This window comes from Chaetodon auriga, chromosome 17, assembly GCF_051107435.1.
Source record: "Chaetodon auriga isolate fChaAug3 chromosome 17, fChaAug3.hap1, whole genome shotgun sequence".
NCBI classification, from domain to species: domain Eukaryota; kingdom Metazoa; phylum Chordata; class Actinopteri; order Chaetodontiformes; family Chaetodontidae; genus Chaetodon; species Chaetodon auriga.
The window spans coordinates 22212909-22228607 of NC_135090.1; the positions used below are offsets into that span (position 1 = coordinate 22212909).

The 15699-nt window shown below is 44.7% G+C and overlaps 1 protein-coding gene across 1 annotated transcript in view; it reads right to left on the reverse strand.

Moving 5' to 3' along the window:
- The window catches only part of dbpa (D site albumin promoter binding protein a), a 30209-nt gene extending 17832 nt beyond the window's left edge, over nucleotides 1-12377 (reverse strand). Inside the window, exons 1-3 of the mRNA XM_076754275.1 lie at nucleotides 11419-12377; nucleotides 6060-6328; nucleotides 5589-5805 (exon numbers count right to left, since the gene is read on the reverse strand). Of these exons, the coding sequence (XP_076610390.1) occupies nucleotides 5589-5805; nucleotides 6060-6328; nucleotides 11419-11614 (682 nt within the window). The 5' untranslated portion in view covers nucleotides 11615-12377. The remainder of the gene's footprint in view (nucleotides 1-5588; nucleotides 5806-6059; nucleotides 6329-11418) is intronic.
- Between the last annotated feature and the right edge of the window lie 3322 nt (nucleotides 12378-15699).

Below are 15699 nucleotides of genomic sequence, written 5' to 3' on the forward strand. Positions count from 1 at the left end.
AAAGTGGTGCTGCTAGCATGGCTAAAAATGAAGGCACATAACATGTTGGCAGTCAAAGAGTAATCTTAATGTACGTATGTTCTGTTGTTCACATGTAACCCTCTACAGTATGTCCTCCCCTGTTTGTCACATTCACTTGTAAAAAAGGTACTAAAAAACAAGGACAACGTCAGTGTTGCTCCAACATATTTTCAAAACTAAACACTTATGAAGGAGCATTGTAGCGGGACCCAAACCTCTGAGTATAAAGCATTGTGTTTTCTTGTACGGTGGCATATCTGCACTGTCATTACACTTGTGGCTTGGTCTCAGTCTGTAGTCAGAGGCAGCTTGAACACAAAAGATTCTGCCTGTTTTAGCCCATGTGACGTGTGCAGAAGTGATGCTGTTGCTAATGAGTTAGCATTTTTGATGTAACAGTAAAAGGCAAGCAAGTTCATTCTTGACATTGTGAAAAGAGGTTTGACACAACAACAGCAGCTCAACAGCCAATTACTTGATTTTCCAGAACCTCCAACGAGACCAAGACCCCGATATTCGCTTGTTGTAGAAATCTGTGTGTATATCAGCTCATAAGTAAGAAGAAACAGCAGCACAGAAATGCCAAAGTGGATTTGAGAGAGTGCTGACAAGTTGATTTTTCAACTGTAAACTGTTCAGATCAGTATGTACTGTATCTAGGTCACAGTGCTTCAGAAACAAATATAAGGGATCGGTATCAAGATTGCTGTTTATGACATACAGTATATCAGATTTGTTTTATTCTCAGATATCTTTATAAGTATATGTTCTAAATAATCAGGTATCTGCCACATATTCAGCCCGATCACATTGGCTTCATCAGTGGATGGTGTTTGCTCAGAGTTGGATTGTTTTCTCTGAATAATGTTAGCTTAGCTTTAGCTTTAACAGTGAGGTGTAACATTCAGCGCACCGAAGATGCTAGCGTTATAAGCTACGCTAACCTGCGTAGCTGCAAGTCGGCTGACACATTGCTAAAGCTTGTTTGAGCTTCAACGTTTCAGATTTGCAGCTTTGAATTTGTGTTTCGTACGATCGAAGACGTAGACTGTGATTCGACTGCTAAGATCCTGGGTTTCCCTCCAATACACAATGTCTGTCTGAATGCTGATGCAGAGGCACTGTGGCCATATTTGTAATATAAAATTTAGCAAACTTTGAGACATGACAGTGAGTTCAGATAGTAGAAAGTGTGCTGTGAAGTACTGTATGCCGCAAGAGACTGTGAGAAGTCCAAAAATACCTTTTAACTTAAATAGAGTATAATCTTACTTTGATTATGCTAAATTATCCAAATATAGATAAGCACAAAAAAATGTTTACTTCACAGTTTCGTATTCAGAGTACTGCCTTATTCTGCTTAATTTCTGGTTACTGAAGTCCATTTAAATGTAGTTATTGTGGCTGATCACAGTCTCAGACGACTTGAGGGCGAAGAGATATCTGACAGCTGAAAATTAGCTCATTCCCACTGAAGATCCAACCGAAAACGTTTCAAAGATGAGGCTTGAGATCGAGCCTCGGTTGGAAATAAGTAAAACCGAATCACATGCAAATGTCATTTAAAAAACCGGTTCCTAATTTAGCTGCTGGGTGCTAAATCTGGTTTGTTGCCTGATTAGTTTTCCATAAATGTGTAGAAGTACAGAAGCCATATTCCACTCGTGGCTTGTTTGTTTTTATCTGTAGTTCCGGCTGAAGCTTCACCACTTCTGCTTTCACTGTCAGCCTCTTCACGTGTCAGCTTGTCAGCAGGATTTAGAAACGGTCCAGATTCCCATGAAGTTTGGCGGACTGATCAGCCTCCAGGCAAAGGCACAGCTCATTAGATCTGGGTGGTTATTCAGATTCAGGACTTCTCTCCAGGTGACTTGTTTCGTTTTAATCCCACGTCAAACCTTCTGCAGCGCTGACGCTGATTTTTTCATCGTCATCATCTCTTGGTGTTCTTCAGTTGAACAAGTGATTACCATCGAGGGCTGTGAAAAATTCATGCAGCTGATGCTTCCCTCCAAACACATGCAGGTCAATGAGTTCATGCGTCCTCCAGCATGCGCAGGCTCAGGGGAATCTGAGGTTTAAAAAGCTGTTTTTCATTAGGAAGGTTTCTGACTGAGTGAACTGACCTGGACGTGTCGAAGCTGCAGCCTGATAACAGCTGATCTGAGCTACAAGTAGAGATGATTAATGTTTGCTTTGCCAAGAAAACAAAGGACTATTCTTCAGGAGGAGAAGAAAATATTCTGGCGAGGAAGAAATAAACAAATGACCTGAGTATTTAATATCATTTACAGTGAGAGCCATGGTGGGCTTTCTTTAACGTCTAATGAATTCTGCTGAACAGCTTTTCCTCCTCTTCCAAAAATGACCTCAGTGGGCGTTCGCTTGGTTAAAGAGCATCGCTAGCGAGTGTTGAGCAAAGTGACATTGAAGAGGACTGAATGAGGCTTCAGTCTGGCAAATTCTCTCCTTCACTGATTAAAATATCAACATGAGCGCTTCATGCATCAGACTGGACGAAACTTCCGGAGCTTCGTTCAGAAAACTTTCTGCTCTGCTGTTGACTTTACTGATGTGAGAAAGCGGCCGCGCAGGTAGAGAATCATCATCTTATAGCTGAAATCAGGACTTTAAATACCTGTGCATGAGTAGAGCTCGTTACTTCTATGTTTTATTTTGATTTTTCTATTTTTAGAATACCATTTACACCATAATCTATTTTACATACACGTTACATTACACAAGAGAGCAGGATCAAAGGCTTGTTAGCTAGTTTTATGTCTATTTTTGGTTTTGTGTAGTAGAAGCTGCTGCAGGAAAATCCCAAATTTAGGAAGTGTGGGAGTAAAATCCAGGTGGAGATTGGTTTAAACAATTCTGGAGCTTTTCCAGTATAAAATCCAAGTCTTCTTCATATGAAATCAAGTATAAACATAATTATTTATTCATCATGTTTGGGGGTTTCAAGAGACAATGAATGACATCAAAGCACCGTTTGGTGCTGCTCCTTCGCTCAGCTGCTTCTCTAATCTTACAGCAAAAACTTTCCAGGTTTCATCTGGATTTGTGAAATAAGGAAAAGGAAAACCAGCTTTGAGGTTTTTTTTTAATATTTGTGTCCAGTTCCTGCAGTTGTGTGACCACAGCTGGTTTATCTATGCAGTGTTCATCCATGAATCTACGTGTCTGACCTCAGTTTGCATCCTCACAGATGTCAGTATTCATGATTTATGGCATTTTAAGGAACAAACAGGTAAAAAAAAATGTTATCAAAGCAACTTGTAAAACAGCTGCATCCATATTTTTGTGTTTCCCTCCCTCTGAGCTGAATTTTCAATTAAAATCAAACCAAATGTGCATGTGGATCCGTTTATTCTAACCGGTCTATTTTCCATCTTTTCCTCTGGTTGATGCTCTCTGTCTCTGCAGCTCTGTAGTAACACTTCAGCTTCACAACGACCTGAGGGATTTCTGGCTGGATGCATCATGCTCAACCCAGTCACGTGTTTATAATTCAGAATAAAGAGAGCGCACACACACACACACACACACACACACACACACACACACACACACACACGCACGGACACACACACACACACGAGAGCATGTTCACATTAAAGCCCAAACAGTTGCATGCAAATGGAGAAATAAAGAGGACACTCTCATATGCATGTTCAAAGTTCAGCGTACTGCACAGACACACAAAAGCATGAGCACGTAAAGGCCTGCGCGTGTGCACACACACACACACGCACACACACACAGTGATGCTGTATATTCATAGAGGCACTCAGGCAGACATGAACGCACACACAGACACACACTGCGAGCCTCGCAGCAGTATCCAGCGGTATTCACTCCTGTGTAGCAGCTCTATCCTGCTTTCTTTCTCGGGTCTCTCTTCTCTCTTCGAGCTACTCTGCAGCTCCTTTTCACTGTGAAACATCTCCTCTCTTATTGTTTATGACTCAGAATAAAAAGACAAACACAATGTTCCAGTCAGATTTCTCAGAATTGGATCCTGCTGGGCACTTTATCTCCCTTTCCTCCTCTTAAAGTCTCTCTTTCTGACTGATTCTTTCAGCGAGTAGCTGCGTACAAATGCTTCACACTACATCCTGCATTAAAGGCATGCACATTTTGTGAAAACATGGGTATGAGTTCAACACACATAAAAATATGAAGTGCACAGCTGATAATCACTATATGATGAAAACAGTCCCTTGATTCCTGCCGTCCAGGCAACATGTCAACAAAGCAAGAAGAGCAGCAGCCACCAAACTCTGACGTCCACCTTTAGAAATTCAGCCTGTGGTGTCGCTCATAGAGAATCATCACCTGACTCTGCTGCTCTTTTAGTGTCTTTCAGCTCATTGTTTTGATTCGTTTTTGTGTTGCCTCACTCCTCCTGCTCTCACCTGAGGTGTTTCAAGCAGCAGTTGTCACCGAAAAAGCTCTAAAAACCCACCGTTTGCTGCCTGTTAGCGCTTAGCTAACAATGCATTAAAGCAGCATCACAGCTCTGCTTCTCGTTAACGAGCAACAATCTGAACAGTCTCTTCATCCGTTTGGTTCAAACCAGTGATGCTTCAGCGGCAAGATTAAATTCACAACACAATTATAACTGTTACAGAAAGTTGCTTCTTCTTCTTCTGTGTCCAAACACCGACAGAACTTTACACCCTCCATCACTCACTGTCTCACCCTTCCTTGAAACGTCTACAACCGCAGAACATTCACAAAGGCATTTGGCAATCTGTCATCAATAAATCATCATGAAATTAGCTGTGATGATTCATTCGATTGCTCACAGGATAAAAAACATGACCGTCAGCATTGTAAAGAACGGCCTTTGTGGTTTCAATTAGAATTGGAAGTTGTCACATTTGTGAGATCTCCAACAGAAAGGAAAAATAAAAGAACGACAGACAGAAAAGCTCCTCTGATGTTCTGGCAGCTCTGGTTCACATCAAAAGCAGCAGAGAGAGGAAACAATGAATTATGAATACATAACGGATGAAAACTGGCTGTGGGAGAGAGCCGAGGAGGGCCGGAGAACCGGGTGTCAGCCATTTATCTGAGATATAATTAGAGAAGACCCTACTCTGGTTATTGTTGGAGGAGTCCAGTGGTGGAATTGGGTTAGTTAATGTAATGTATCATGAGTCTGTGTCCTCATTAGCGCCAGATCACATTAAGGTCTCTGCATATACAGCTTCATCTATGTCTGCCTGCATTAGCTGGTGAGGGGATGTCGCCTACTCACGTGCAGATGTCACTTTTAATGTCGCTGTCGCCTTCTCAGGAGCTTCCATAAGGAAGGCTTTCTCATCTCTAACTAGGAAGTTGGTATATTTTGATTCATTTTTAAGGTTTTAAGACATTAAAGACATCAAAACCTTTCTTCTAACAACCTCCTTCTGCTTTGATGAGCCTGATACAATAAATAATTCATGCATAATGTATTAAATTTAATGTCTATCTAAATGGGCCAACATGGAATGAAACCACCAGATCCCACCCCAAAATTCCTCCCAGCTTGCTGTTGATGATCAGTCACTCACCATGTAGACACTCAGGTCCTCCCATCATGCCTTGCTGCTGCTGCTGCTGCTGCTGCTGAGGTGGAGGTAGCGGCGGCGGTTGTGGCTGGACGGTCTCCAGCCCCAGCAGCGAGGAAGAGGAGGATGAAGAGGACATGGAGGAGGACGAGGAGGAGCATGGCGGAGGGGAGGTTGGAGGGCACTGGGAGCTCTGGTTGGGCACCGCTGACTGGGAGCTCTGGGAGGAGAGAGAAAAATATAAATACAACCTCTACTAATTAACATACAACAGAGCTAGCAAGCTAACCCGCTAGGATGCTAGCTTACTAGCTGCCGAGCAAGCTAGCAAGCTAACTTGCAAGTGGGACTTTTTTTTTGTCAGATATGTGACGGAAAGACGGTCAGTCAGGTCCTTCAAATGAAGGGAGATGTTTTGTTGCTGGTGAGGTTTAAGTGATGTTTGAATGTGTTTTTGTTCCACATCAGTCTCACCTGGGATGGGATCTGGGCGCTGGTGGAGCTGGGCCCATTGCTGTGCATCCCCATCCCGTTCTCGGTCAGGAACTCCTCCAGGTCCATGTATTGCAGCTGGAACAAGCCTCCATCACATGGCAGGGTCCTCTCCCACAGCAGCGGGCCCAGGAAGGCTGACTGGGAGTTGTGCCGTAAACCGCCGGACCCAGGGGTCCCTCCCACCTCACCGGGCCCTCCGGCTCCGACACCCAATGAGTCCTCATCAGAGTCCAAGGGCTTGTCTTTGTCTGGAGAGAAGGACGGACGAGGAGTCTGTTAGACTATTTGTGTTAAAGGCCAAAAGGAAAGACAACGGATGAGCACTGGTATCCACTCCGCCCGTCCAGCAGATTGACTCTGACTGCAAAGAGAGGCTGATAATCTCATTCACAATGGTTTCATTTGTTTACTGTAATTAAACTGTCCTCAAGCTAATGTGGTAATGATTTATTGATGTTTGAGTGAAACCCTACATAAAGCACTTTACAAGCTAATGTCTTTGTCTTTCATTCCAACACACTTTGTGTCCACGCTGGAAAAACTGTATGACATCAATTATTTGTTGGGGTTTTCAGACAAATTGATTATACTGGGACACATTCCAGCTCACACGTACGTACTTAAATAAAGTGCTTAAAGATAAGTCTGGTGGGCAGATGGTCCCGGGTTTGATCCCCGATGAGTGAAACACACACTGATGCGCATCAAAATACCTTTCCATGCTGTGTCAGTCCACAAACATGCGTTCCGGTTCCCGCGCTAACGTATATCAACACATCCTGTGACTGCTGCGTCTGTCTGCTTGATGCATCCAGTGTGTTAAAGGCAAGAAAAGTGGAATTCATCAGCGTTAAACACAGCCAGGAGGATTCCAGCGCAATCATGCTAATGCTAGCTAATGTTAGCAAACTTTAGATATTGTTTTCACTGTCATATCTGAGACAGTTTGCTGACTTCTGCGACCGTTACGCTGTTGTGTTTTAATGTTTATCGTCCCGTAACGCGACACCTCCATCGCCTGCATTTCTTTGGAAATCTTTGATTTTGCCACCTGAACTCAAACTCACCCTTTATGCTTTGACTTTACTCTGCTAGCTACCAACTAGTTAACGTTCAAGTGGAGGGCGGGTTAGCTCGTCACGCCAAATCTCATGTGATTGGATAAATTTGTGTCACCACCACTTCAAGATATTTACAAAAATTCTCTGTTTTTGACACATATTTAGCATCTAACAGGAGATAAATGAATAATTAATGCAGGAAATCAGATCAGAAGTTGGAAAATGTGTCTTTGATTTCACCGTCTTCAAACGTATTGACTGAAGCACGAGAGCCCTCGAGCAAGGCACAGCTCGGGCGTTCGCTCCAGCTCATTTTGTGGAGGCTGTCCTTCATCAGACCATGTGAGAAAAACCCAAAAAAATGACTAATTCTGGATCTGGGGGAGAGATTTCTTGGATCGCTTTGTTTGATGCGGATCTGTCTTCTCGTATTTATCTGCTGACGAGCGTCGGACGGGCGAGACTTCCGCTGGAGCTCAGAGCAGAATAACAGTCGTCTCTACCGTAAATCATGTGACGCTTCGTCAGAAAACACTTTTAAAAAACATCAACAAAAAGCTCCGGAGGAAGAATTTGTTTGATAAAGGAGGCTTGTGCTTCTGGCTAACGCTCGTGTCCTCTGCTTTCTGTAAAGCACTTAACTGCAATCATTAAAAGGCATCTATAAATAAAGCTGACTTGACTGGCCCTGCACTCTGACCCCCCGGAGGGACGGGGCCGATGGAAAGATAGATATAGACATCAGACATCAATAACCCATCAGCAGAAAAAATACATGAACACCAGGCGGCAGGTTTAAGTGCACTGAACGGAAAGACGAGTGATTGTTTAGCACCCTGACCCTCTGATAACATTATTCTACAGAATTATGCCTGCAAAAGCACATATTCAATAAATGGCACACAGAATAATAAAGCCCTATAAAATAGCAATAAAAGAGCATATTTAACTGGGCAGGGATGACGGAGCGTGAGAGAGTGACGAGGAGGAGGAAACAAGCTGGAGAGACTGAGGGAGAGCATCGGCCAGGCCGGAAATTTAAGTTTAACGGGATTAAAGGACATAAAGACAAGAGAGATTACAACATGAAAACAGTAGAGGAGGGGCGGAGGGGGGCGGAGGGAGGAGTCGAGGGCATCGTATTCATGTCCTTCATAATCTCTGCTGCCATCATCATCCTCCACTCTCCTTTAAACCACTGTCTGCTCATCACCGAACTCAAAGCAGAGGGACAGAAGGATCCGGAGGATTCATCTGGTAAACATCTCTCTGAAGGTGTGGGACACTGTGAGCCTGGAGCCAGACCTCCACATCCCAGATCCAACTCAGGCTGCTGCTGTGTTCGCCGGTGGCTGTCGGAAAACCAACCCAGCCAATCAGGAGGCTCGTAGGTGCCATTATCATGTTTTTGTGTCAGAGCCACAAAGATGGTTACAGAGAAATGACATCAAGATCTTTGGAGATGAACATAAATACACAGATTTGTGGACAAAATGAGACGTTTGAGGACGCCATCTTGGGCTTTTGGAAACACTGATTAACAGTTTTCACTGTTTTCTGGCATTTTATAGACCAAACAGCTGATCGATTAATCGCGAAAATAATTAGCAGATTATCTGACAATAAAAATAAATGATTGTTGAAGGTTTGCATCCAAAACTTTGTGTGAATTCCAACTAAACCAGCAAAATAAAACACAAATTAAAGCCAGATGAATCAATAATCAGGTGAGTTTTCATCTGACACCAGTCTCGGTCAAACGCTTCGTGCACTTCATGATTTATTTGCTAAATCTGTTTCTGCTGCACTTTTTGGTTTTATCGACAAACCGACTATTTCCAACAGTTTCCTGCATTTTTTATGTGTGAATGCAGTTTAAAAACATAATAATGGAAACAAATTTATAGTTAAATGCACGAGATGTCAAATAATATTGTTGAAATTTTAGGGGACACAACACACCACTGGACTGGCTCAATCCAAAGCATGGCCACGTACCCCAAATCAAAAGAAAACTGCATTAAACCTGATCCTGCATCCTGATTCATGAAGCTAACTTATAGCAGCCAGTGTGAAGAGGACGAGGAAGATGTGCCAACAACACCCGGAAGGTGCCTCAATACCAAAACACAGACAGCCTGCTGCTAATGCTAACCACAACAACCTGTGACTGTGGTGCTGCTACAGTGACATGACAGTAATTCATGAGCACAAATCAACTGATTCCAGATCAGAAATTAGTCATTTGGATGCACAAGTTTATTATTTGAGATGCACAAATGCAGGCAGACACCTGCAGGCTCAGAGGAGGAGAAAAGAAGGCAAAACGACAATAAAGCAGAGGCCTTCACAACAAATGGGGGAACCCCTTTAAGAGCAGCAGGAGGAGAGAATGAACAGAGCAGCGGGGGGGAAACGGGTAGTAGGCAATGTACTGCGTGCTGCAAGAGATGAGACAAAGCCTGAGAAAATGCAAATCAGCAGAGGGACCGAGGAAGAGAGCGAGACAGGAGAGAGCGAAGAGGAGAAAGTCAAAGACGTGTGAGAGAACGACAGACAGAGAGATGTGCGAGATGGAGTGGGTGTTTGTGAAGGCGTTAAACAAAGCCAGCCAGGGAGAAAGCAGGAGGGCGAACGAGTGAGACATCGACTCTGCATCGTGGAGGGGGAAAGGCAAAGAAAGCCAAAAACATCACACACGAAACAGCTTCCATACACCCCTGAATGCATCACCTATCATTAGGAGACTGCTCGCTCTATGGGCGCTGACAATGAGGCTGGCCGAGGCCTCTGAGCTGCTTTCTGGCTCCATGGAGAGAGCCTGTCAGCCGCGCTCACCATCATCTCCTCCTCCTCATGCAAAGGAACAAAAACCCTCCAAAGAAAGGGGCTGCAGTTACACCCGGGGGCCACCAGGGGCCGCCAGCCAGCAGGGAGCGCTCGGACGGTGTGATTGCTTTGTTGTTCTCCCTCCCTGTGTGAGTTTTATCTGTACTTGTGAGGACAGACTCGTGACAGTGCCCGTCCTCACCGAGATTAAAAAAAAAAAAGACTTATTTTAGGGTTTTAACCGAGGTTCGACTCCACATTTGTGAGGATGAAGTCAGAGTTTAAGGGAGTGGATGGAAGTCAGTGCAGGGTCCTCACAAGCCCATCAAAAGCATTGTGTGTGTGACAGCAGCTGACTGGGAGTTATGACATCCCTACAGCAGAGAGGCGAGCGAGGCAGCCTGGTTAATATTTGTCATGGCAGCTGGTGGATAGGAAACAATTCAATTCCACTCACTAACCTTTATTTAAACAGCGCAGAGAGTCGGATTCAACACACACGACGGCCGCTGCTGCCGCTTCGGCTGTATTTTGATGGCATCCACTCCAGATTGTGTTTCTTTTTTTAAACCCTCTTCTTCCCTCCTCCTCCTCCTCCTCCTCCCCCTCCTCCTCTTGATCATTTCATTTCACCATCAAATGCAAAAAGGAAACGTTTAATATGAAAAACCCAGAAGGAGGACGGCTGAAGTGAAAACAGTGAGTGTGTGTGTGTTGGATAAGAAGGGCCTCTGCCTTTTACAATCACACCTACCCACTCAGTCACATGCACACACACACACACACACACACACACACACACACACACACACACCAGTGAATAATCACTGTAATATTGCTGTGATATTTCCACAGAGACTCACACTGAGTGGACGCTCTGTAATGATTTGTCGTATCAGTGCAGCGACGAATGATTATTTTGATGAATCTTGCATTGATTTTGATTAAAATGTCAAACATTGACGCTGTAACTTCCCACAGCAACTGATGTATTCAAATCGCTCGTTTTCTCCAGCCAAATACATTCAGTTTAACGACAGATTTGACAAAGAAAAGCAGTAAAGAAGTACTTGACAGTAGTAAATCAAAAACAGGTGCTGACACTGTCAAAGAATACTTTCAGTTATATCTCAGCTCACATCTCCAGCCTCGAATATTCAGAGTATTTCTGCATCTCCAACATCTCTAAGGTGCATTTATAGTGAAACTTTTCAATATCTTTCGTGCATTTAATTCATCATGGTCTATCACACAAACTCCACTCATGAGCATTGAAGTACGTTACAGCACATTTTCATGAGTACACATCTCTGCATGACACTCCAGCAGTGACTTGTTGGCTGAGGTATTTCCCCTACTGTCCCTTTAAGAAGCTTCTTGCCTATAGGACCCCCCCACACACACACACACACACACACTCTCACTCACACACACGTGCACACGCTCACCTTTCATCTCGCAGCAGTCCTTGGTGCCTCTCTGGTCGGCCTTGATTGGCAGCTGGAGCAGTGACTTCAGGTTGGTCATGGAGGTCAGGTGGCCACCTTGGGGGCCACTTCCAGCCGGGTTGCTGGCCCCAAACTGGGGGCTGGTGGCCCCGGCAGGGAGATCCGGCGGCAAGAGCTGAGTGAGGGGCCTTGACATAACTTCTAGGGAGGAGGAGGGGGGAGGTGAGGGGAGGCACGGGGGGGGGGGGGGAGAAAGGCAACCTGCAGACTCTAAGATCAAAAATAATCCAATTGGTGATACTAATTGACAGGCGCGCCGTCAAAAGGTGCGCGGACAGGTGAGGCGTGTGTGCGCTCAAGATGTCCACCTGATGTCCCGCTTTTCCGCCCGTCCCATGAAGAAAACAGTGCACAGACACAGAGTGAAAGGGGGCACTTATCTCCAAAATGGCACCATGTTGGCCGAGTCTAATTCATCCTCTCAGACTGGCCGAGCCTTCGGGAGTTGCTGTCACCTCTTTCCTCCTGGAACAAACTCAGCTCCGCACTAATAAACGCGCACAGGAAGACAAATTGAATGAGGCGCACGAGTGAAGTCCCCCGCTGAGTTCGTGGAGATAAAGCGGCGGCTCACGGTCGGCTCCGGGCCGTCCGTCGGTCGGCTGATCGATCGGAGGATTTTAGTCCGGAGGAAAAACCAAAAATAAAAGCAGACAGAAACGCGGATGTCTGTCGTCCCGTGCAGTGAGTGGAGAGGATTAAAGCAGGGGTGTCCAGCAGAGGCGAGAAAAAAAAACTGAACCAAACTTGTGGTTAAATATGAGCGAAAAAATATAAGATGAAGGAAATAAAGAGATCCCCCCCAAAAAATAATAATATCCAGTAGTATGAGAGTCAGATAGATGGTACTGATGGCTCTTATTTTCCTCCCTCTCTCCCTCCCTTTCTCTCCCTCTCTCTCTCTCTCTCTCTCTGCCAGTCAGCTGGAACCAACACGGGCCGCTCGTGTGACGTCACCGCTCACGGGGGAAAGGCGCTTGGGGGTGTGGATCGTTTGCACACGCGGGCCACGCCCACTGACGACGCCCCCTTCCATACGTCCGCTGTTCTGCGTTCACGGCGCATGGGAAAGCTGGGAAATGTGAGCTTCAGCGTGGAAAACACGGCTGCCAGAAGATAAGAAAAAATAAAACTTCACGAATCCCTTCACCTAATCCCAATAAACCATTCAATCAAGTATGAAAAAGAGGCAAAAAGAGAGTTATAGAAAGATTAAGATAAAAACGGAGATAGAATAAAGAATAGAAATCAACTATATATGTACATTAAAAACACTTGCCTAAAAAAAATTGCATTTCACATGAAAATATGGATAATAACTGTAATGTTTGTGCTATTGGACAGTAGAAAAAAAATATGCAACACAGTAAAAATTGTCATGTTGCAAAGATGTAATGAGCAGAAATAACAGCAGTAATACGACTGATCCAGATCAGAATCAGGATCAGGTTTATTTCACAGACGTTGTCACATACAAGCAATGTATGTGTGTATTATGATAAAACTCTCAAGGTTAAATTTTCAGATTTTTTTTTCTGCTTAATTAGTTTTTCACCTCTGACAGGAGCTTACATCAACCCAAAATGGATTAAGTCGGCATTTTTTCCCCCTAGTGCTTGAACGCAACACATATTTCCATACAATACAACACCTCCCAGTAATTTCATCCAATGGCTGACAGCAGCTGGCACAGTTGCGCGCTAAGCCCCGCCCTCGCGGCCGGGCTCCTTCCTGGATGGACCTTGAACGCACCCCGCCCCTCTCTTCTTCTCTCACGCTGTCATTTAAACAGCGAGGCCAAAACAACAGCGATGACCGCGGACTGAGCGCGAAACTGGGAAGAGCCGAACGCTCGTGAGCCGTCAGGAGGCTCGGCTCGGTGCTGCTGTTTCCCCACAACTCGACAGGGTTGACAGAGTCTGAATAACAAAGCAAACACGAGCATCAGGTGTTCACATGTGACAGTCAGGCTCTGCCTCCTCGTAAACGTAACACCTCAGGCTTTTCACAGGTAAACACACATCCGCCATGATGTGATCTGTACGCAGCAAAAGCTGAAAAAACGATATTAATAAATGTTAATTTCAATAAATCAAAGTAGTGTTTGTGTTTATAGACAACTGCAGACCGTAAAGTTTCCAACCGGTCACATTTAAGGTGATTAAACTGTATTTAATCCCATAAAAATTGTCTGGAGGGACATAATTCGTCTGTTTTTCTCTCTTCTGTGTCCCCGTCTGCCTCTCGCGCTCTCAACACCGAAGAAGCACATGGCTCCGGCACGCGCCGACTGTTGCCTACCGGCGACTCTGCCGCGTCCCGATTGGCTGAAACTAGGTCACTCGCAGCCTCTCTCGGCCTCCCATTGGCCAAAAATAGGTCACAGTCTCCGCCCACAGGTTTCCCCATGCTATTGCCGCGTGACAGGCCGGCTGAGGAGAGAGCACGCGGGGTGGGGGGGGCTGATTGTGTGGATTAGTGTTTCACTTCTGACAAGATCACATCTTTTTCTTCATGAAAACAAACAAAAAACACCTGAAATATTCAACATTTAACAGAGTTATTACAGTAAAATCTACAATAATGAAGATTAATGTCACAGAAAATGAAAGAGATCGATAAAATGACACATTAAAACAAACATAGCTAACATTTTAACCATAAAATAACATGAGATTATTTTGGTTTGTTGACATATTGGGCTCATATTGTTCTTTTACATGCTACTATGGCATAATATTGGATTAAATTAATCTAATTAATAATGTCTTTTATTGTTTTGTACACTGTGTGTTGTTGTTTTGTTCATACAGTATCTTAATTATCTTTGTAAAGTTCTCACAGAATCTGTAACATCTGTCCAGGAACTACAACAACACGCAGCACATACTGAAATACTTCACTGTCATGCCAGCTTTCACCCTGTCTGACTGTGTTTTCCTGCCAAAACAGCACATCTATAACTTCAATAAAAGCAGCCCATCAAGGAGTAAATCACCCGGAAACATGCTTCATCACGTGTTTCCTGTTGATACTAATTTGACTGATTCATGAATCAGATGCAGCAGCTGCAACTGTGGGAACAACAGTTCCTGGAAGGACGTGAAAAAGCCTGCGAGTCCTATCTGGTGACAGAGTGCTGTCAAAAATAGGAGACATGACAGAGACGTGCGAGTGAGGGGCCACACACACACACACACACACACACACACACACACACACACACACACACACACACACACTCCTGCCTGTGTGTGTGTGTGCGCGCGCGCTGGCATGCATCAGGGAAAGTGAGGAACAACAGCTTGACGCCATTAATGTGTGATTGGAGTTTCATGAGCCGTTTGAGTTCATTTCCCTGGTTCCTTCTCTCCAGACTTCAGAGGCAGCTTCACTTAAAGTGTGTTCAATGGCTCCCCCTCGTGGCCGTTTGTCGGTAAAGCACTGAAGCGGTACAGTCAAACGGGACCAAAGCTGCAGGAACACTGGCTTTCAGGGGGCTGTCAGATATTTTAATGGAGTAAAACTCACAGTACTGCACTGTGAAAATACTCCAGTACTAGTATTATCAAATGCAAAATGTGCTGAAATTATCAAAAGTCCTTATTCTGCAGAAAAATAGTCCCTGTGAGTTTATGATATTTATATTGCTTTAATCTACAGCAATGCATCATATTCTATAAGATTTGCAGCGCGGCCGTCCTGTGAGAACCACGTATCTCCAAAAAGTGTAACGAGCTCAGAAAAACAGGCTGTTTTCAGCTTTGTGACGATGCATTTTCAGCTGATCCAAGAGGCTTTCAAGAGTCTGACGAGGTGAAGAAGACATGAAGGAACTCTTCATCCTTCAGTTCAGCACAAACATCTGGAGATACGTGGTTTTCACTGGACAGGAAGGGTATGACTAAATGTAATCTGAAGAGTAATGAGTAACTGAAGCTGTCAGACAAATGCAGTGAAAAGTACAATATTTACCTCTTAGATGTAGTGGAGGAGAAGTACCACTAAGTTGTACTGGAGCACAGTACTTGAGGAAACCTCTCTTCTCTCCAGCTCAGTGAAACACGTGTCAGTGCATATGAGACTCCCCAGTCAAACGGGGGGGGGGGGGGGGGGCAGCTGCCGGGTCCTCAGGAAGGCTCTCACAGCTCACCTGACCCCGGTGTCCCAGGTGCGCCACACCTGACCTCCTGTGGCTGCCGCGTGTGGAGCTCTCTGACG